Source organism: Nerophis ophidion, linkage group LG12, assembly GCF_033978795.1.
Source record: "Nerophis ophidion isolate RoL-2023_Sa linkage group LG12, RoL_Noph_v1.0, whole genome shotgun sequence".
Taxonomy (NCBI): domain Eukaryota; kingdom Metazoa; phylum Chordata; class Actinopteri; order Syngnathiformes; family Syngnathidae; genus Nerophis; species Nerophis ophidion.
Window position 1 is genome coordinate 9,780,985 of NC_084622.1, and position 21,577 is coordinate 9,802,561.

The 21,577-nt window shown below is 42.1% G+C and overlaps 1 protein-coding gene across 1 annotated transcript in view; it reads right to left on the minus strand.

Annotated features, from left to right (window-relative positions):
- Positions 1–21,577, minus strand: part of hgfb (hepatocyte growth factor b) — a 100,693-nt gene that overhangs the window by 44,796 nt on the left and 34,320 nt on the right. Inside the window, exons 6-7 of the mRNA XM_061916787.1 lie at positions 15,130–15,250; positions 9,431–9,549 (exon numbers count right to left, since the gene is read on the minus strand). Coding sequence (XP_061772771.1) covers positions 9,431–9,549; positions 15,130–15,250 — 240 coding nt within the window. The remainder of the gene's footprint in view (positions 1–9,430; positions 9,550–15,129; positions 15,251–21,577) is intronic.

Here is a 21,577-nt window from a genome sequence, read left to right on the forward strand (position 1 = left end):
AGTGCCATCATATTGCAGTCTTCAAATATATTTTATGTGTGGCTGCGATTATATTGCAGTCGACACAGAACTCTTAAGTGTAACTTTCATCGTATTGCGGTCTACACATATCTCTTATGTGTGACTGCCATCATATTGCAGACTGAAAGGTATCTCTTATGTGTGACTTCCATCTTATTGCAGTCTACACGTATCTCGTAAGTGTGACTGCCATCATATTGCTGTCCACACGTAACTCTTATGTGTGACTGCCATCTTATTGCAGTCTATAAGTATTTCCTATGTGTGACTGTCATCATATGGAAGACTACACGTATCTCGTATGTGTGACCGCCATCATAATGCCGTCGACACGTATCTTTTATGTATGACTGCCATCATACTGCAGTTTACACATATCTCTCATGTGTGACTGTTATCGTATTGCATCCTATACGTATCTCTTATGTGTGACCGCCATCATATTGCTGTCGACACGTATCTCTTATGTGTGACTGCCATCGTACTGCAGTTTAGACTCATCTCTTATGAGTGACTGTTATTCAATTGCATTCTATACGTATCTCTTATGTGTGAAAGCCATCATATTGCAGTCTACACGTATTTTTAATGTGTGACTGTCATCGTATTGAAGTGTCAATTAATCTCTTATGTGTGACTGCCATCGTATTGCGGTCTACACATATCTCTTATGTGTGACTGCCATCATATTGCAGTCTACACGTATCTCTTATGTGTGACCGCCATCGTATAGCAGTCTACACATATCTCTTATGTGTGACTGCCATCGTATGGCAGTCTACACATTTCTCTTATGTGTGACTGCCATCGTACTGCAGTGTACACATATCTCTTATGTGTGAATGTAATCGTATTGCAGTCTACACATATCTCTTATGTGTGACTGCCATCATTTTACAGTCTACATGTACCTCTTATGTGTGACTGCCATCGTATGGCAGTCTACACGTATCTCTTATGTGTGACCGCCATCGTATAGCAGTCTACACATATCTCTTATGTGTGACTGCCATCGTATTGCGGTCTACACATTTCTCTTATGTGTGACTGCCATCGTACTGCAGTGTACACATATCTCTTATGTGTGACTGTCATCGAAATGCAGTCTACACGTATCTCTTATGTGTGACTGCCATCGTATGGCAGTCTACACGTATCTCTTATGTGTGACCGCCATCATACTGCAGTTTACACATATCTCTTATGTGTGACTGCCATCGTATTGCGGTCTACAAGGTATCTCTTATGTGTGACTTCCATCATATTGCAGTCTACACGTATCTCTTATGTGTGACCGCCATCGTAAAGCAGTCTACACATATATCTCTTATGTGTCACTGCCATCGTATTGCAGTCTACACATTTCTCTTATGTGTTACTGCCATCGTACTGCAGTGTACACACATCTCTTATGTGTGACTGTCATCGTATGGCAGTCTACACATATCTCTTATGTGTGATCGCCATTATATTGCTTTCGACACGTATCTCTTATGTGTGAATGCCATCATACTGCAGTTTACACGTATCTCATTTGTGAGAATGTTATCATATTGCATTCCATATGTATCTCTTATGTGTGAAAGCCATCATATTTCAGTCCTCACATATCTCTTATGTGTGACTGCCATCATATTGCAGTCTACACGTATTTCGTATGTGTGACTGTCATCGTATTGAAGTCTCAATTAATCTCTTAAGTGTGACCGCCATCATACTCCAGTTTACACATATCTCTTATGTGTGACTGCCATCGTATTGCAGTCTACACATATCTCTTATGTGTGACTGCCATCATATTGCAGACTACAAGGTATCTCTTATGTGTGACTTCCATCATATTGCAGTCTACACGTATCTCTTATGTGTGACTGCCATCGTATTGCAGTCTACACATTTCTCTTATGTGTGACTGCCATTGTATTGCAGTCAACACATATCTCTTATGTGTGGGTGACTGCCATCATATTGCGGTCTACACATATCTCTTATGTGTGACTGCCATTGTATCGCAGTCTAGACATATCTTTTATGTGTGCGACTGTAATCATATTGCAGTCTACACATATATCTTATGTGTGACTGCCATCATATTGCAGTCTACACTTATCTTTTAAGTGTGACTGCCATCACATTGCGGTCTACACGTATCTCTTATTTGTGTCCGTCATCGTATTGCAGTCTACACATATCTCTTATGTGTGACTGCCATTGTATCGCAGTTTACACCTATCTCCTATGTTTGACTGCCATCGTCCTGCAGTCGACACGTATCTCTTATGTGTGACTGCTATTGTATTTTAGTCTACACATGCTGTATCTCTTATGTGTGACGGCCATCTATTGGTCACACTTATCATTACACTATGTACCAAATAAAATTGCTTGTAGGTGGGTAAGCACAACCAGAATTGTTCCTCACATTAGTGGAGTTTTGAGAAAATGAAAGGATTTTAAGTGGGCCGTATCTATTTTGATTGACACTGTCAGGAAGGAATCAATGTAACAATATGTTTGTTAATATGGTTTATAATGGTGTGGAACAGCATGATATCAAAGTGCTCATAAAGGCGGATATATTTATGCATGCTTTTAATATGTACTTCCTGAAAACTACCAATCTTATAACGTCTCTGTAGTTGTCTTTATCATTGTCATGTCGGACTTATTAAGTACGATCGTGCTCACAAGCTAAAACGGTGTTTTGGCTTCTTGATGTACATATAAATATATTTATTGGGCGACATTGAGAAAAAGAACACCGTGTCTCGCTCGATTGCTTTCCAGTCGCGGTCTTGTTTTCATTAAGGGTCGTAAACTTTGGTCTGTTCCCAACAAAACCTCCACATCGGAGAGCGCGAGGGGGGGTGAGAGTAGAACTTTAGGGAAAACACGGGCAGGAGGCGTGCCATCCTCGTAAACGTGGTGCCAAGCAGGAAAACAGAGGTCCGAGGATCTTGCTTCAGTTTCATGTATTTAAGCATGGCTTCAACGACTGATTGCAACTCCTTTTTTTTACGACGTATTAAATCAAGAAGCAACGACAACTATCAGACTGCTCTTTTCATGCCTGTATACTCACAGCAATGTTGTTATTTGCTTACATGCACTAAGATACTTTTGGTTGCCATCAACAAGACATTTTTAACCCCTACTTTTGACAAAATGGGTGCAGGTCAGCTAAATATGTTGGTTTTCTAAAAAATTGACTTGTTTCTTCAGCATTGTCCGCACGTTTAAATACATAAATAAATAAATGGGTTGTACTTGTATAGCGCTTTTCTACCTTCAAGGTACTCAAAGCGCTTTGACACTACTTCCACATTTACCCATTCACACACACATTCACACACTGATGGAGGGAGCTGCCATGCAAGGCGCCAACCAGCACCCATCAGGAGCAAGGGTGAAGTGTCTTGCTCAGGACACAACGGACGTGACGAGGTTGGTACTAGGTGGGGATTGAACCAGGGACCCTCGGGTTGCGCACGGCCACTCTACCACTGCGCCACACCATCCCCCTTTAAGTCAGGACTTTGGCAAAGCTGTTCCAAAACCTTCATCCTAGCCTGGTTTAGCCATTCTTTTACCACTTTTGATGTGTGTTTGGGGTCCTTGTCCTGTTGGAACACCCAACATTGTTGCGGCACACACGTGCTCCGTGCTTCCCTCTTCTGCGGGAGCACTCAGGGGCAACGGACACGCCCCCGCGCCCACACTCCTCCGCAGCCGGCGGCAATCAACATACAACACACCTGGTGTTGATGAGGGACGACAGCATAAAGAGCCTCGCCGCTGACCTCTCTTCGTCAGAACGTAGCTTCGCGTCTCTGACCTCCTTCTTGATCTCGCTCGTTGCTTGTTTCCTTGTGCCCTTTTTCCTGTTTCCATTGTTGTCTCTCATTGCCCCACAGTACCCGTGTCTCAGCTATTGCTGTATACCTCCGCGTTTTTGGACTTCCGGACTCCTCTCCCCTGCCTTCGACACCCGCTCGGACCTCGGACATCCCCCCTCCGGCTTCTTCCCCCTTGGACTTGGACGCTGAACATTCAAATGCACCTCAATAAACCGTACGGTATTTTCATGGTTAACTTCCATACATTGCCTTCCATACAAACACATAGTAGCATACACACCCCACGTACTCATCAAGCACTCAATAAATCCGTTGAGCTTGATATACTGTTGTCGTGCCGTCTTCTTCCCCAGTCCGACATAGGAAACTGTGCCCAAGACTCATCCTCCGGGTGTCATGATCTGTGGTCCGGATTATGTTTTTTATTTTCTATCTAAAACTCCTTTGGTTCCTGTTTTTTGTGCACCCTTGTTTATTTTGGTTACCATCGTTACTTATTATTTCCACCTGCTTCTAATTAGTGTTCACCCGTTCACTTTCTGCCTGAGCACTAATCAGAGGCAGTATTTAAACCTGCCTTGCCCTCCAGTGAGGGCTGGAGTGTTGTTTGCTGTGTGCCGGGGACTGCCTTTTTTTGGAAGCTGAGAGCTATTCCCTGGATCCCGACTCCTGTCCCTGTTTGCTGTTTCCTGGTTTTTGAACATCAAAACCATGTTTTCATTTTCCAAGCCTGTCATCTCCTCATCTTGGGGTTTGTCCCCTACACCACCTGACAGAATACTTCAGTCCTTACTGGAGGGCAAGGCAGGTTTAAATAATGCCTCTGATTAGTGCTCAGGCAGAAAGTGAACGGGTGAACACTAATCAGACGCAGGTGGAAATAATAAGTAACCATGGCAACCAAAACAAACAAGGATGCACACAAAAACAGGAAACGAAGGACTCTTGGATTGAAAATAAAAAACATAATCCAGACCACGGATCATGACACCGGGCTGATGATTTTAGGTTGTCCTGAAGAATTTGGAAGTAATCCTCCTTTTCAATCGTCCCATTTACTCTCTGTAAAGCACCAGTTCCATTGTCAGCAAAACAGGCATAGAGCATAATACTACCACCACCATGCTTAACGGTAAATTTGGTGTTCCTGGGATTAAAGGCCTCACTTTTTGTCCTCCAAACATATTGTGCTGGGTATAGTGGCTAAATTTTTGTTTCATCCGGCTGAGGAGACTGGTGCACAGACAGCCACCACACTGTCCTTGGCCAAGAGGAGGCCAGGGTCCAATGGCATGGAGACCAAGACAATTGGGGGCCCATCTTTGATGCAGCCTTCCCCCGCCTTTGTGACCGTTCTGGAGCTTCTATGCAACCATCCTGCCGTGGGGTCTCTTCCCAGTGGGACGTGCAACAAGGACCTCCCTATTGAGACACTCGTGAAGCATCCGCACGAGATGCCCAAACCACCTAAGCTGGTTCCTTTCCAAGGGAAGGAGCAGCTGCTCTCTTCCGGGTCTCTCTCGGGTGACTGAAGTTTTTCACCTTATCCCTAAAGGAGATGCCAGTCACTCTTCTGAGGAAATTAATTCCGGCTGCTTGTATCCACAATCTTATTCTTTCGGACATGACCCATACTTCATGACCATAGGTGAAAGTAGGAATGTAGATAGCTTGGTTGACCTAGAGCTTTGCCTTCAGGCTCAGCTGGAAGTTCCCCTAGACGTAGACCCTGGCAGAGAGGGTGTACGTCTTGGGGGCTAAAGGTTGCGTCACTGATTTTTGCAGACGATGTGGTCCTGATGGGACCTTCGGTTCGTGACCTTCAGCTCTCACTGGATCGGTTCGCAGCTGAGTGTTCAGTGTCTGGAATGAGGGCCAGCATCTCCAAATCTGAGCCCAGGGTTCTCAGCAGGAAACCGATGGTTTGTACAGTCCAGGTGGAGAACGAGACTCTGGCCCGGGTGGAGGAGTTTAAGTATCTTGAGGTATTTTGAAAATGCGCACTGTGTAATTAAATATCTTGAAGGCATCGCAGCTATTTTTCTTTCTTTCCAGACACCTCCTAAAATAGTCTATAGATTCACCCGGCCACAAAATTAGGTGCATTTGCTCACTCTCCGGTCGATCCAGACCTGCATAAAAATCAGATGACTTTTATCAGCGTTCATGTCGCACGTCTGTGTTACGATCTGCATGCTAAGATTATTTTTATAACATTTTATTCTACCGTTTTATTTGTGTTTGCTCCTGGCCATAGCCAGATGCAAAACCCCGCAAAAAGAAGCATCCAAAAAACTGCCAGGATGCCTGAACCTTATGGTTTGACGCTTTGGCATTGTTTAACACGACTATCCAACATTGTAAACAACATTTATAAGTTGGAAAAGACTAAATTCATCATGGCTCCCCTTAGACCTGCTCCGTGACCTTGTGGTTAGATTTGTAGGTCGTGACTTCAAACCCAAGCCGATGATACAAACGGGACCCATTACCTCCCTGCTTGGCACTCCGCATCAAGTGTTAGAATTGGGGGTTATTTTACCAAAAATGATTCCCGGGCAATGCCACCGCTGCTGCTCACTGCTCCCCTCACGTCCCAGGGGGTGATCAAAGGTGATAAGTCAAATGCAGAGAATAATTTTGCCACACCGAGTATGTGTAAGACAACCATTAACTTTAATTTTAACTTTAAAGCCTCCAGGTTTTGAGGCGGTCGCTCGGCAACTTGAAATGAGAGTTCTCTCCTTAGATGTTTCATTATGGAATGTTTTTTGACCCTTTTTTAGTCCAGGAAAGTCCCATTGAAATTAGGAATGCATGTATAATTGGATTCCTTCTAGATAGCTACAGTAGCTGGTGAGGCCACTCAAAAATCTTAACTAGGTTTTCCTTGAGCTTCTTTGTAGCCTTGAGAATAATGTTTTGGGTCACTGTCATGCTGGAGGACGAACCATGTCCCAGCTTCAGTGTTCAGGCTAAGACCAGGAGGTTTTCTATACAAGATGTCGTCGTCGGCGGAGATCACTCGAAACGAGTACGATTGTCCTCCTGTTGGTGGGATTGCCTTCAGGAGAACACCTGTGCGTGGAGTCTTTGGCAAAGAGAAGGCCAGGGTCCAATGGCATGGAGACCAAGACAATTGGGAGCCCATCTTTTGCTGCAGCCTTTTCCGCCTTTGTGACCGTTGCGGAGCTTCTATGCAACCACTCCGTCGTTGAGGTCTTTTCGACAAGGGAGATGCGGAGACTCCAACGTCGCTTCTTCGCTGTGGGGAGCAAGGGAAACCCAGGTCGACAGGCACCTCCTCACAGCTGCAGGAGGCTGCCGGAGCTTCGGTCTGTCGGAGGACCGCCTATGGTGCGCCTACCAGCACTTTCTTCTCTCTCAGGGGCTGCTCCCCGAGCCTTTTGTCTTCCCAGACCAACCCACAAGGCAGCGGGGCAGAGATATTTACAGTACATGACCCAGTCTATCGTTTTGTCACTTTTCTGTCTCTCTGTTGAAACTAATCTGGCGTTTTTGTGTCTCAGCAAGGGATCAAATAAATATGTCCCCCACGGCATCTCCATGAGACAACCATTGGTACTTTAACTTTAATTTTACCTTTAAAGTTACTCTCCAAAGCCTCCAAGTTTTGAGGCGGTCGCTCGGCAACTTGAAATGTGAGTTCTCTCTCTAGATGCTTCATTATGGAATGTTTTTAAACCCTTTTTAGTCCAGGAAAGTCCCATTGAAATTAGGAATGTATGTATGATTGGATTCCTTCTACAAACAAAGATAGCTACAGTAGCTGGTGAGGCCACTCAAAAATCTTAACTTGGTTTTCCTTGAGCTTCTTCTTTGTAGCCTTGAGCATAATGTTTTGGGTCACTGTCATGCTGGAGGACGAACCATGTCCCAGTTTTAGAGTTCAGGCTAAGACCAGGAGATTTTCTATCCAAGATGTCGTCGTCGGCGGTGATCACTCGAAACGAGTACGATTGTCCTCCTGTTGGTGGGATTGCCTTCAGGAGAACACCTGTGCGTGGAGTCTTTTGATGTGGGGAGACTGGTGCACAGACAGTGTCCTTGGCAAAGAGAAGGCCAGGGTCCAATGGCATGGAGACCAAGACAATTGGGAGCCCATCTTTTGCTGCAGCCTTTTCCGCCTTTGTGACCGTTGCGGAGCTTCTATGCAACCACTCCGTCGTTGAGGTCTTTTCGACAAGGGAGATGCGAAGACTCCAACGTCGCTTCTTCGCTGTGGGGAGCAAGGGAAACCCAGGTCGACAGGCACCTCCTCACAGCTGCAGGAGGCTGCCGGAGCTTCGGTCTGTCGGAGGACCGCCTATGGTGCGCCTACCAGCACTTTCTTCTCTCTCAGGGGCTGCTCCCCGAGCCTTTTGTCTTCCAAAACCAACCCACAAGGCAGCGGGGCAAAGATATTTACGGTACATGACCCAGTCTATCGTTTTGTCACTTTTCTGTCTCTCTGTTGAAACAAATCTGGCGTTTTTGTGTCTCAGCAAGGGATCAAATTAATATGTCCCCCACGGCATCTCCATGAGACAACCATTGGTACTTTAACTTTAATTTTACCTTTAAAGTTACTCTCCAAAGCCTCCAAGTTTGGAGGCGGTCGCTCGGCAACTTGAAATGTGAGTTCTCTCTCTAGATGTTTCATTATGGAATGTTTTTTTACCCGTTTTAGTCCAGGAAAGTCCCATTGAAATTAGGAATGTATGTATGATTGGATTCCTTCTACAAACAAAGATAGCTACAGTAGCTGGTGAGGCCACTCAAAAATCTTAACTTGGTTTTCCTTGAGCTTCTTTGTAGCCTTGAGAATAATGTTTTGGGTCACTGTCATGCTGGAGGACGAACCATGTCCCAGCTTCAGTGTTCAGGCTAAGACCAGGAGGTTTTCTATACAAGATGTCGTCGTCGGCGGAGATCCCTTGAAACCAGTACGATTGTCCTCCTGTTGACGGGATTGCCTTCAGGAGAACACCTGTGCGTGGAGTCTTTTAATGTGGGGAGACTGGTGCACGGACAGCGTCCTTGGCAAAGAGAAGGCCAGGGTCCAATGGCATGGAGACCAAGACAATTGGGAGCCCATCTTTTGCTGCAGCCTTCTCCCGCCTTTGTGACCGTTGCGGAGCTTCTATGCAACCACTCCGTCGTTGAGGTCTTTTTCGACAAGGGAGATGCGAAGACTCCGTCACTTCTTCGCTGTGGGGAGCAAGGGAAACCCAGGTCGACAGGCACCTCCTCACAGCTGCAGGAGGCTGAAGGAGCTCCGGTCTGTCGGAGGACCGCCTATGGTGCGCCTACCAGCACTTTCTTTTCTCTCAGGGGGTGCTCCCCGAGCCTTTTGTCTTCCCACCCTAACCCACAAGAGATGTATACGGTACATGACCACGTCTATCGTTTTGTCGATTTTCTGTCTCTCTGTTGAAACAAATCTGCCGTTTTTGTGTCTCAGCAAAGGATCAAATATTTATTTCCCCCACTGCATCTCCATACAACATGCATGATGAATACATAACATAATAAATGCATGCGTGCCTTACCACAAACTTTGATGTTACAGTACTCCCATCCTGTGTTCGGGTCCGTGGTAAAGCACCATGGCCTGTGGCGTCCATCTGGATTCCTGCAGTAGTTATCGTCAAGGCCCTTGTCGGGATACCTAATGTAAAACATGCATTACATCATTGATCTTGATACAAAACATTATTTATGTAGCGTAATGTCTCTCTTCCTTGTGTATCAACATTCACTCTCTTGCCTTACTCATTTGTATTTATTCTGATGTTTACTTATATTATTATATTAAAAATTGTGGAGTCCCTTGTTGTTACTTTGTGTTTTCAAAATATATCAAAACAGTTCTTACAAACCCCAAAACCAGTTAAGTTGGCACGTAAATAAAACCAAAATACAATGATTTGCAAATCCTTTTCAACCTACATTTAATGAAATAAACTGCAAAAACAAGATATTTAACATTGGAACTGGTGAACTCTGTTATTGTTTGCAAAAATGAGCTCATTTGGAATTTGATGCCTGCAAAATGTTTCAATAAAAGCTGGCACAAGTGGCAAAAAAGACTGAGAAAGTTGAAGAATGCTCATCAAACACTATTTTGGAATGTCCCACAGGTGAACAGGCTAATTGGGAACAGGTGGGTGCCATGATTGAGTATAAAAGCCTCTTCCGTGAAATGCTCAGTCGTTCACAAACAAGGATGCGGCGAGGGTCCCTACTTTGTCGACAAACGCGTGAGCAAATTGTCGAACAGTCTAAGAATAGCATTTCTCAACGAGCTATTGCAAGAAATTTTGGGATCACTGTACGTGAGCGATGGTATTACGTCCATTCGATTCTTCAGGCGGTACTGCACGACATTAGTGTGTATAGGATATCGCCACATGGGCCCAGGAACACTTCAGAAAAACCACTGTCAGTAACTACTGTTGGTCGCTACATCTGTAAGTGCAAGTTAAAACTCTACTATGCAAAGCTAACGCCATTCATCAACAACGACAACAACACATAAGAGATGCCTGGGGACCGCAATACGATGGCAGTCACACATAAGACATATGTGTAGACTACAATATGATGGCAGTCACACACACATAAGAATGTGTAGACCACAATATGATGGCAGTCACACATAAGAGATATGTGCAGACTGCAATACGACGGCAGTCACACATAATATATACGTGTAGACCGCAATACGATGGCAGTCACACATAAGAGATATGTGTAGGCTGCAATATGATGGCAGTCACACACACATAAGAATGTGTAGATTGCAATACAATGGCAGTCACACATGAGAGATATATGCAGACTGCAATACGACGGCAGTCACACATAACATATACATGTAGACCGCAATACGATGGCAGTCACACATAAGAGATATGTGTAGACTGCAATATGATGGCAGTCACACACACATAAGAATGTGTTGACTGCAATACAACGGTGGTCACACATTAGAGATTTGTGCAGACTGCAATACGATGGCAGTCACACGTAAGAGATACGTGTAGACCGCAATACAATGGAAGTCACACATAAGAGATATGTGTAGACTGCAATATGATGGCAGTCACTCATAAGAGATTTGTGTAGACTGCAATACAATGGCAGTCATACATAAGAGATACGTGTAGACTGCAATATGATGGCAGTCACACACACATAAAATATTTGTGTAGACTGCAATACGATGGCAGTCACACATAAGAGATATGTGCAGACTGCAATATGATGGCAGTCACACATAATATATATGTGTAGACCGCAATACGATGGCAGTCACACATAAGAGATACGTGTAGACTGCAATATGATGGCAGTCACTCATAAAAAATGTGTGTAAACTGCAATACAATGGCAGTCACACATAAGATATATGTGTAGACCACGATATGATGGCAGACACACATAAAAATTATGTGTGGACTGCAATACGATGGCAGTCACACATAAAAGATACGTGTAGACTGCAATATGATGGTAGTCACACATAAGAGATACGTGTAGACTGCAATATGATGGTAGCCACACATAAGAGATATGTGTAGACTGCAATATGATGGTAGCCACACATAAGAGATATGTGTAGACTGCAATACGGCGGGACACACACACACACATAAGAGGAATGTGTAGACCACAATAAGATGGCAGCCACACTACAGAGAGATGTGTAGACTGCAATACTATGGCAGCCACACAAAAGAGATATGTGTCGACTGCAATACGATGGCAGTCACACATAAGAAATACGTGTAGACTGCAATATGGTGGGGGTTAATCATTTTGAAATGCAGTCTGCTGGAAATCAAGGAAAGTGCCACTACTCATAGCAACTGACACTGTGGTCAAAGTTGTAATCGTCTCAAAACACATTTCAAGACATTCAGCACTCTTGAAAATGTGCCTGCTGCAGCGAATAGTGCACCTCGCAAATTTGACACGATTCATGTGTCGGGTAAACGGCAATGAATGGGCCCGTATGAATCCCAGTTTTGGATCCAGTTTAAGATCCAAAACGTGGGCGGGTCTGCACGTCACCTAAACCTTGTTAGAAAACAAGCCTAAAATTTTAAGTGGAATTTTACCTTTCAACATAATTTTTTAGGTCCAAATCTATGAGATAAATACCAACTTTGTCTTTTTAGATAAGTAAACTAGTTTAACACAAGGAACAGCAACCCAAGGCTCTTGACCCGCATGCGGCTCTTTAATGCTCCCTGGAGCATTTTTAAAAAAGGATTAAAAATGGAAAAAGATAGGGGAACATTTTTTTTTGTTTTAGTCCGTTTTTAGTTTGAGGACAAACATGACACGAACCCTCCCACTTGTTAGAACTACCACTGTTTAATATGTTGGTGTGTATGCTTCACTGATGACGCTACTTGGTGAACTTCGTTTTGTCCTACTAATTTCGGCGGTTCTTGAACTCACCATAGCGTGGACTGTGACGCAACAGTTTGTTTACATTCAAAACCGTCTACTCCTTTGTCTCTTTTTGTCCACCAAAAATGTTATGCTGTGCGCGAAAGCACAAAAGGTGCACTTTGTTGATGTTATTGACTTGTTGGAGTGCTAATCATGCATATTTGGTCAGTGCAAGCTAACCAATGCTAACATGCTATTTAAGCTAGCTGTCTGTACATATTGCATCATCATCCCTCATTTTTGGTATATTTGAGCTCATTTAATATCCTTTACTTTTATTCTGTTTGTATATCATTTAGTTTTTGCATGTTTTATGACACATTGTCTGTATTTAATATTATCTGCATTTCAAATAGTTGTTTGTGTGCCATGTTGTTCCAGACCACAGCAAACATTACCTAGCTTGCCAAAGATTGTACTAAATCTAATAAAAGAAGACAGCCGCCGTTTCCTTAAACTTGGACGCACACATTTGGCCATTAAAAGTCAGTCATTTCCAGGAGTTATCTCAGCTTCTGAATAGCCTCTGATTTAAAAAATGTTTTTTTAATGTACAAATGTGTAAACTAAATATTACATTTCAACATTTCTGTCAACAAAGATTTGCTTCAGCCTTGGACACATCGTCATTTAGATAATAGGCTATTATAGCCAATTTAGACACTTACATCATGTGTTTATTTCATCATAAAACCTATTAAAGACGTTTGAAGTCATGTTGATAGTAGGCTAATATAACTAATATAGACACTTTTATCATGTGTTGCCTTCATTATAAGACATATATAAGACTTTTTTTTAAATCATGTTGATAGTAGGCTAATACAACTTATATAGACACTTACATCATGTGTTGTCTTCATTATAACACTAATATAATACTTTTTTAAAGTAATTTTGATAGTAGACTAATATAGCTAATATAGACACTTACGTCATGTGTTGCCTTCATGATAGCACTAAAGTAAGACTTTTAGAGTCCTTTTGATAGTAAGCTAATATAGCTAATAGAGACACGTACATTGTGTTGTTTTCATTTTAACACATATAATAAGAATAAAGTCATTCTAATAGTAGGCTATTAGAACAATAAAGACACTTACGTCATGTGTTGCCTTCATTATAAGACTTATATAAGACTTTTTTAAAAATCATGTATATAGTAGACACTTACGTCAGGTGTTGTCTTTATTATAACACTAATACAATACTTGTTTAAAGTAATTTTGATAGTAGACTAACATAGCTAATATAGACACTTACATCATGTGTTGCCTTCATGATAGCACTAAAATAAGACTTTTAAAGTCCTTTTGATTGTAGGCTATTTTAGCTAATAGAGACACTTAAAATGACTTTGAAAAAAGTATTATATTAGTGTTATCATGAAGACAACAAAATTTGATAGAAGGCTATTATAGTTAATATAGACACTTACGTCATGTGTTGTCATCTTTATAACACTTATATAAAACTTTTAAAGTCATGTTGATATTAGGTTATTATAGCTAATACAGACACTTACATTGTGTTGTCTTCATTATGACACTAATATGATTATTTTAAAGTCATTTTTTATAGTAGCCGAATATAACTATATAGACATGTACATCACGTGTTGTCTTCATTATAATTACTAATATAATACTTTTAAAGTAATTTTGATAGTATGCTATTATAACTAATATAGACACTTACGTCATGTGTTGTGTTCATTATAACATTTATATAAGACTTTTAAAGTCATGTTGATAGTAGGCTATTATAACTAATATAGATATTTACATCATGTGTTGTCTTCATTATAATTACTAATAAAATACTTTTAAAGTCATTTTGATAGTACGTTATTATAACTAATATAGACACTTACGTCATGTGTTGCCTTCATTATAACACTTATATAAGACTTTTAAAGTCATGATGATAGTAGGCTATTATAGCTAATATAGACACTTACATCATGTGTTGTCTTCGTCATAATTACTAATATAATACTTTTAAAGTTGTTTTGATAGTAGGCTATTATAACTAATATAGACACTTACGTCATGAGTTGTCTTCTTTATAATTACTAATATAATACTTTTAAAGTCATTTTGATAGTAGGCTATAATAGCTAATAAAGACACGTCATGAGTTGCCCTCATTATAACACTTATATACTGTTTTTCATTTATTTGAGGCTTAGTTTTTTGTATTTTTGGCCCATTTTGGTCCAGACTCTTTCAGCGACTTGGGTTGCTGACCCCTGGTTTAACACTACTATGATTCCTTGCTAAATTAGGTCTTATTAGTGTGATACACATTTAGGTTTTGTTTTTAGTCTCAACAGATGATTCACTCTTTGCACATATTTGAAGTCTGTATTTTTACCATTGAAATAAGGATTAAATAAAAAAAACATGTTTTGCTTTGTTTCCTGCTTGACTGTTGCTCCCTTGTCTACACTCTCCTCTCCCACACACCACAAACGCAGCTTGCCAGAAAAAAAAAAAAAAGATGGGAGGGCGGAAAATACAATATCTCCCCAAAAAGTTGAAGCAAGGGGTGGGGGGCTTAAAGAATCTGAGCGTGGCTTACAAGGAATTCTGAGCAATTAGTCAAAAATAAAGCATTTTCCCAGCAAACCCTGATAAACCCCAGCGTCCAGCAGGGAGATGCAAGTACACTGGCGGACTCCAAATGATTTAGTGCGATCACTTGATGCTAGATATTAAAGTCTGGGGTGTTAACCCTCTAATGTGAGCGTGTGTTCAAGGGCGACGCGCTGCAGGTGTGTTACCTGTCAGGATGGTAGGTGTGATTGTGTGGCTCGCCCAAGTCCCAACGTTGGCATTCTTTCCCGCTCTCTGTGTGGTCCATGGGTCCCCTGTAGTCCTCGCCATTGCAATGCATGCACTCCACTACACAACCATCACACAACACAACACACACACACACACACACACACACACACACACACACACACACACACACACAACACACACAAACACACACACAGAGAGCAGCATTAAGACAATTAAGAATAAATGATATTGCAGCTGTCGTTCTATTTTTTTGGACATGCTTAACAAGTTACACAGTTTAACATGTAAGGAAAGTAGTAGTAAGAAGAAAAAAAATAAAAAAAATAAAAAAATAAATACATCAGTCGTCTACCAAGCAAAGGTAACACGCAAGGACATTAACACATCCGACAGGTACGTAGGATTAACCGAAGGAGCGTTTGAAACCAGATGGAATAATCACAAGGCCTCCTTTAGAAACCAGGCTTTGCGGAATTCTACAGAACTCAGCGAGCACATTTGGAACCTCAAAGACAATAATGTTGAATATTCAATAACATGGCAAATTCTTGCATCCAGCACTCCTTACAACAGTGGTAATAAAAGATGCAACCTATGCTTAAAAGAAAAACTGTTTATTATATATCATCCAGACCTATCATCCCTCAACAAGCGCAGTGAAATCATTTCAACGTGCCGCCACAGACCGAAACACCCCCTAGGTAACACATGAGCCAATCACCACACCCCTACGCCTGCCTGTACCCACCCACTCTGTGCCCTATATAAACCTTTGTAGGTGCATGCTTCCGTTAAAATCTCCTGATGATTAAGGGAACCCCTCATTAAACAGTTCTGTAGAGATGAAGTAGTCTTTTCCTACACCTACATATTGCGCTCTACCACGGTATCGAGCACTATTCTCTGGATAATCCAATCAAGGTATATTTATATATATATATAAATATATATATATGTATATATATATATATATATATATATATATATATATATATATATATATATATATATCACTAATATGATATATAAAGCTTAGTGATATATATATATATATATATATATATATATATATATATATCATTATATATATATATATATATATAACACTAAGCTTTAGAACTTTATCGTGAAAATCTCCTTTCGCGTCTGTGGAAACGCTCCCCACCCACACTGCTGATGCCTCGTCATAAATATATATATATATATATATATATATATATATATATCCACCCTTATTAAGAAGTTATTGCTTGGTTTACAATTCGTTTACATGACTTTTACACATAATTATATATTTTCATGGATTTTTCATTTATTTATTTGGAAACTATATTCAAAAAAAATTCTGTACTTGTTTTCTTTTTTTAACCCATGCATAAAATACAATATATATATATATATATATATATATATATATATATATATATATATATTGTATTTATTGTATTGTATATATATATATATATATATATATATATATATATATATATATATATTTATGACGAGGCATCAAGCAGTGTGGGTGGGGAGCGTTTCCACAGACGCGAAAGGAGATTTTCACGATAAAGTTCTAAAGCTTAGTGATGTATCAGATACATCAGATTGTAGGTGGGTTTATTTTGTACCCTTCGCGTTCATATTTCACTGTTTGTCGCATTTTTGTTGCGTTTCACTTGATTGTAAAATGTGTTCATATTTTGTCAATATTCAGCGTTTTATCTTTCATAGAAAAATGTAACATTCCATTATGTTTTTTAAGGCGGTCTGTCATAACATTTTTAGCGTTCAATCAGACATTATTGTGAGATTTTGTATTAGTGTTTCTAAAATTAGATATACCTACCCCCCCAGTCACATTTTTCTCTCTAAACGTGGCCCTTGAGTCAAAATAATTCCCCAGGGCTGAATTAAAGGCCTACTGAAATGAGATTTTCTCATTTAAACGGGGATAGCAGGTCCATTCTATGTGTCATACTTGATTATTTCGCGATATTGCCATATTTTTGCTGAAAGGATTTAGTAGAGAACATCCACGATACAGTTCGCAACTTTTGGTCGCTGATAGAAAAGCCTTGCCTTTACCCGAAGTATGTGCGCGTGACATCACGAGCTGCAGGGCTCCACACATATTCACATTGTTTATAATGGGAGCCACCAGCAGTAAGAGCAATTCGGACCGAGAAAGCGACTATTTCCCCATTAATTTGAGCGAAGATGAAAGATTTGTTATTTAGGATATTGATAGTGAAGGACTAGAAAAAAAATAAAATAACATTTTAAAAAAGCGACGGCTCCGTGCGGCGGCAGTGTGAGCGTTTCAGATGTAATTAGACACATTTACTAGGATAATTCTGGAAGATCCCTTATCTGCTTATTGTTTTAATAGTGTTTTAGTGATATTCTAAAGACATACCTCGAGGTCGGATGGCTGCTGTGAACACGCAGTGTCTCAGAGAGAAGCCGAGGAGCCAAGCTCACAGCTGCCTTTTTTGACAGCTGCTGCAGGACGACGAATAATCCACTGATGTCTCCGGTAAGATATATATCTCAATTTCCCCATCCAAAAAAGTGCTGGTTGACGTAGAGAAACATATTCACAGGCCACAGTACGTCAGACTGAAGGACGTCACGTCTGACACTGTGATCAGCAGCACCGGAGCACCGCAGGGAACGGTGCTGGCCCCTCTTCTCTTCACCCTGTACACCGCTGACTTCTGCTACAACTCAGAGCTGTGTCACATCCAGAAGTACGCGGATGACACAGCCATCGTCGGGTGCATCAGGGACGGCAGAAAGGAGGAGTTTCGGAATCTGGTGAGGGACTTTGTTGTCTGGTGCCACACGAACCTCTTGCAGCTCAATCCATCAAGGACCAAGGAGCTGGTCATTGACTTTGGGAGGTCGAGTCCACGGTCACAACCTATTGTGATCGAGGGAGTTGAGGTACAGACCGTGGACTCATTCAAGTACCTCGGGGTTTGGGTGGACAATAAGCTGGACTGGACTGTTAACACTGACCACCAGTACAAGAAAGGACAGAGCAGGCTGTACTTCCTCAGGAGACTGCATTCCTTCAACATCTGTGGATGTACTACCAGTCTGTGGTTGCAAGTATTCTGTTCTACATGGTAGTGTGCTGGGGGGGCAGTACATCTAAGAAGGACAGCTGCAGACTTGAGAAACTGATCAGGCGGGCCGGTTCTACAATCGGAATGAAACTGGACTCACTGGTGACGGTGGCAGAGAAGAGGACTGTTGACAAACTGGTGAGCATCCTGGATGATGCCAGTCACCCTCTGCATAGCGTTATCAGTAGCCAGAGGAGCCTGTTCAGTTCTAGACTGCTTCATCCCAAGTGCAGGACTAATAGACTCAAAAACTCCTTTGTCCCACACGCCATTAGACTGTACAACTCCTCGCTGGCTGCAGGGGGCGGGGGGTACTAGGATGACAGGGGATGCAATACGTTTTCATAACATGGTCACTACTGCCTACTTTGTCTTGTTATATTCTTATTTTACTGTTATATTTGTATTCCCATTGTTGCTTTTTAGTTTTTATTCTTATTGTAATATTTCTCTATTTTGTTTCCATTTAAACCCTCATTATTTACTTTTTACTTTTATTTAAATTGATCTCAACACTGTACACTGCTGCTGGAATTTTAATTTTCCTGAAGGAACTCTCCTGAAGGAATCAATAAAGTACTATCTATCTATCTATCTATATTCGCGTGACCGCTCCGCTTCACAACAAAAAAAGAAACATAGGCTGTGTCTCGGTGCTAAAGACAGCTGCAATCCACCGCTTTCCACCAACAGCATTCTTCTTTGACGTCTCCATTATCAATTGAACAAATTGCAAAAGATTCAGCAACACAGACGTCCAAAATACTGTGTAATTACGCCATGAACAGAGACGACTTTTAGCCGTGTTTGGTGCATCGCTAATATGTCCCCTCCTACACGTGACGTCACGCGTATGCGTCATCATTCCGTGACGTTTTCAACAAGAAACTAGCGGGAAATTTAAAATTGCGATTTAGTAATCTAAAAAGGCCATATTGGCATGTGTTGCAATGTTAGGATTTCATCATTGATATATAAACCATCTGACTGCGTGGTCGGTAGTAGTGGGTTTCAGTAGGCCTTTAAGGTCATATCCAACAATTGCGAGAAATATTTTTTTTTACATGTTTTCTGCTGGTTGTGTGCCTTTGCATTATTTCAATAAAAAACATGTACTAAATAAATCACAAATAATTCACTGTTCCCATTTTTCGTAGCTGTCATGTTTTAAGTTGTCCGCTCAATGCAGATGTGGTGCATCCTCTGTTCTTGGAGAATTGGCATCCTATTTTACTGGCATGTAAAGAAAGTCACTATTGAGTAATGTGTCTGGATGAATAAAGTGATATTTACGGGCGGGCGAATGTACTTTCCCACCATTGTTTCAGCGTCTACGCTCCATCACGCAATATTTGCTGTCAGGCGCTGACGTCTCCTTGATAATGACCTCGGGTCCCACACGGGTTCTCGCTGGCTCCTCCGTATGCATGACAGCGGCTCCGTCAGTTAGACACGCTCAGGAATTCGCAAAGTTTATTGCATCGCAGTAAACAACCTTTTAGTATTGACAGAAAAAAAGCCGCCAAGTGCTCCAGATATTAGCGGCCTCTAATGAGAAACAAAGTCGGCTGGCCAGAGGAGCGTTACGGACATCTGCTTTGAATCTGCGCCGTTCGGTCTTGTTGACAGGGGACGGTGTGCAGCGGGTGAGGTCCCGTGCATTGGTCTCTCACCAAATAAACACTTTGGTGCATCATGTGTGTATAAAGTCGTAGTGGTACAATAAAGGCGAGGCGTTTTATCATAAAGTAGTGCATACCCATACTTGCCAACCCTCCCGGATTTTCCGGGAGACTCCCGAAATTCAGCACCTCTCCGAAAACCTCCCGGAAGAAATGTTCTACCGAAAATCTCCCGAAATTCAGCTGGAGCTGGAGGCCACACCCCCTCCAGTTCAAACATGCACAGTTCGAAGCATTTAAAGTCATTTTTAAAAACGACTGCTAATCCTCCTCCTTTTCGACCGGACGGCCGAAAAGGTAGGAACACTCCGGAGGCAGAAGTTTATTAAGAAGGGCGGACTCGCCGGCTTTCAGCCATGTTTCCGTCACACAGAGGAAGTCAAGTCCGCGGGAAGTGAAGAAATACTTCAGGATAAACGTTTTGTTTGTCAAAGATCTTGTGTTCACAAGGGGGCAGCACGTCCAAGGGCGCAGCTAATCCAGGTGGGGCCCGGCACACAGCCCGCAGGTGGCAGGGGAGAGGAGCCACGAGGCGGGAAAGGAAGGCAGGATTCCGGCCAGGTGAAAAAGCTGACTGGGACGTCGAAAAACCAACGTCGAAAGCCATTTATCAACAACATCCAGAAACGCTGCCAGCTTCTCTGAGCCCGAGATCATTTAAGATGGACTGATGCAAAGTGGAAAAGTGTTCTGTGGTCTGACGAGTCCACATTTCAAATTGTTTTTGGAAATATTCGACATTTTGTCTGACACAATGTCGACACTGTGTCAGAAGTTTATTAAGAGGGGCGGTCTCACCGGCTCTCAGCCATGTTTCCGTCACACAGAGGGAGTAAAGTCCGCGGGAAGTGAAGAAATACTTCAGGATAAACGTTTTGTTTGTCAAAGATCTTGTGTTCACGAGGGGGCAGCACGTCCAAGGGCGCAGCTAATCCAGGTGGGGCCCGACACACAGCCCGCAGGTGGCGGGGGAGAGGAGCCACGAGGCAGGAAAAGAAGGCAGGAATCCGGCCAGGTGAAAAACCTGACTGGGACGTCGAAAAACTAACGTCGAAGTTGATCAAATTCGTGGGAAAGGGGCAAATATCCAACAGTGTTTGGCGGTCATACACAAGCAGTGAGCTGACAGAGACGAAAATAGACACAATAGAATTCACTGAAAGTTAAGTATTTCACACATATATATATACATTGGCCCTGCGATGAGTTGGCGACTTGTCCAGGGTGTACCCCGCCTTCCGCCCGATTGTAGCTGAGATAGGCGCCAGCGCCCCCCGCGACCCCAAAAGGGAATAAGCGGTAGAAAATGGATGGATGGATGGATATATATACATATATTTATATACATGAAATACTCGAGTTGGTTAATTGGCTATAACTATACTCTCCTCTTAGGCACGGCCCCGCCCCAACCATGCCCCCAAACCACGCCTCCACCCCACCCCCGAACACGCCCCCTTCCCCCCACCTCCCGAAATCAGAGGTCTCAAGGTTGGCAAGTATGTGCTTACCGTGACATGTGTAAGGTTGGATCTGTTATGCAATTTAGTTTATTTATTCATTTATCATTACTGATTAGTAAGAATGTGAATTTTACGGCAACTTATGTTTTG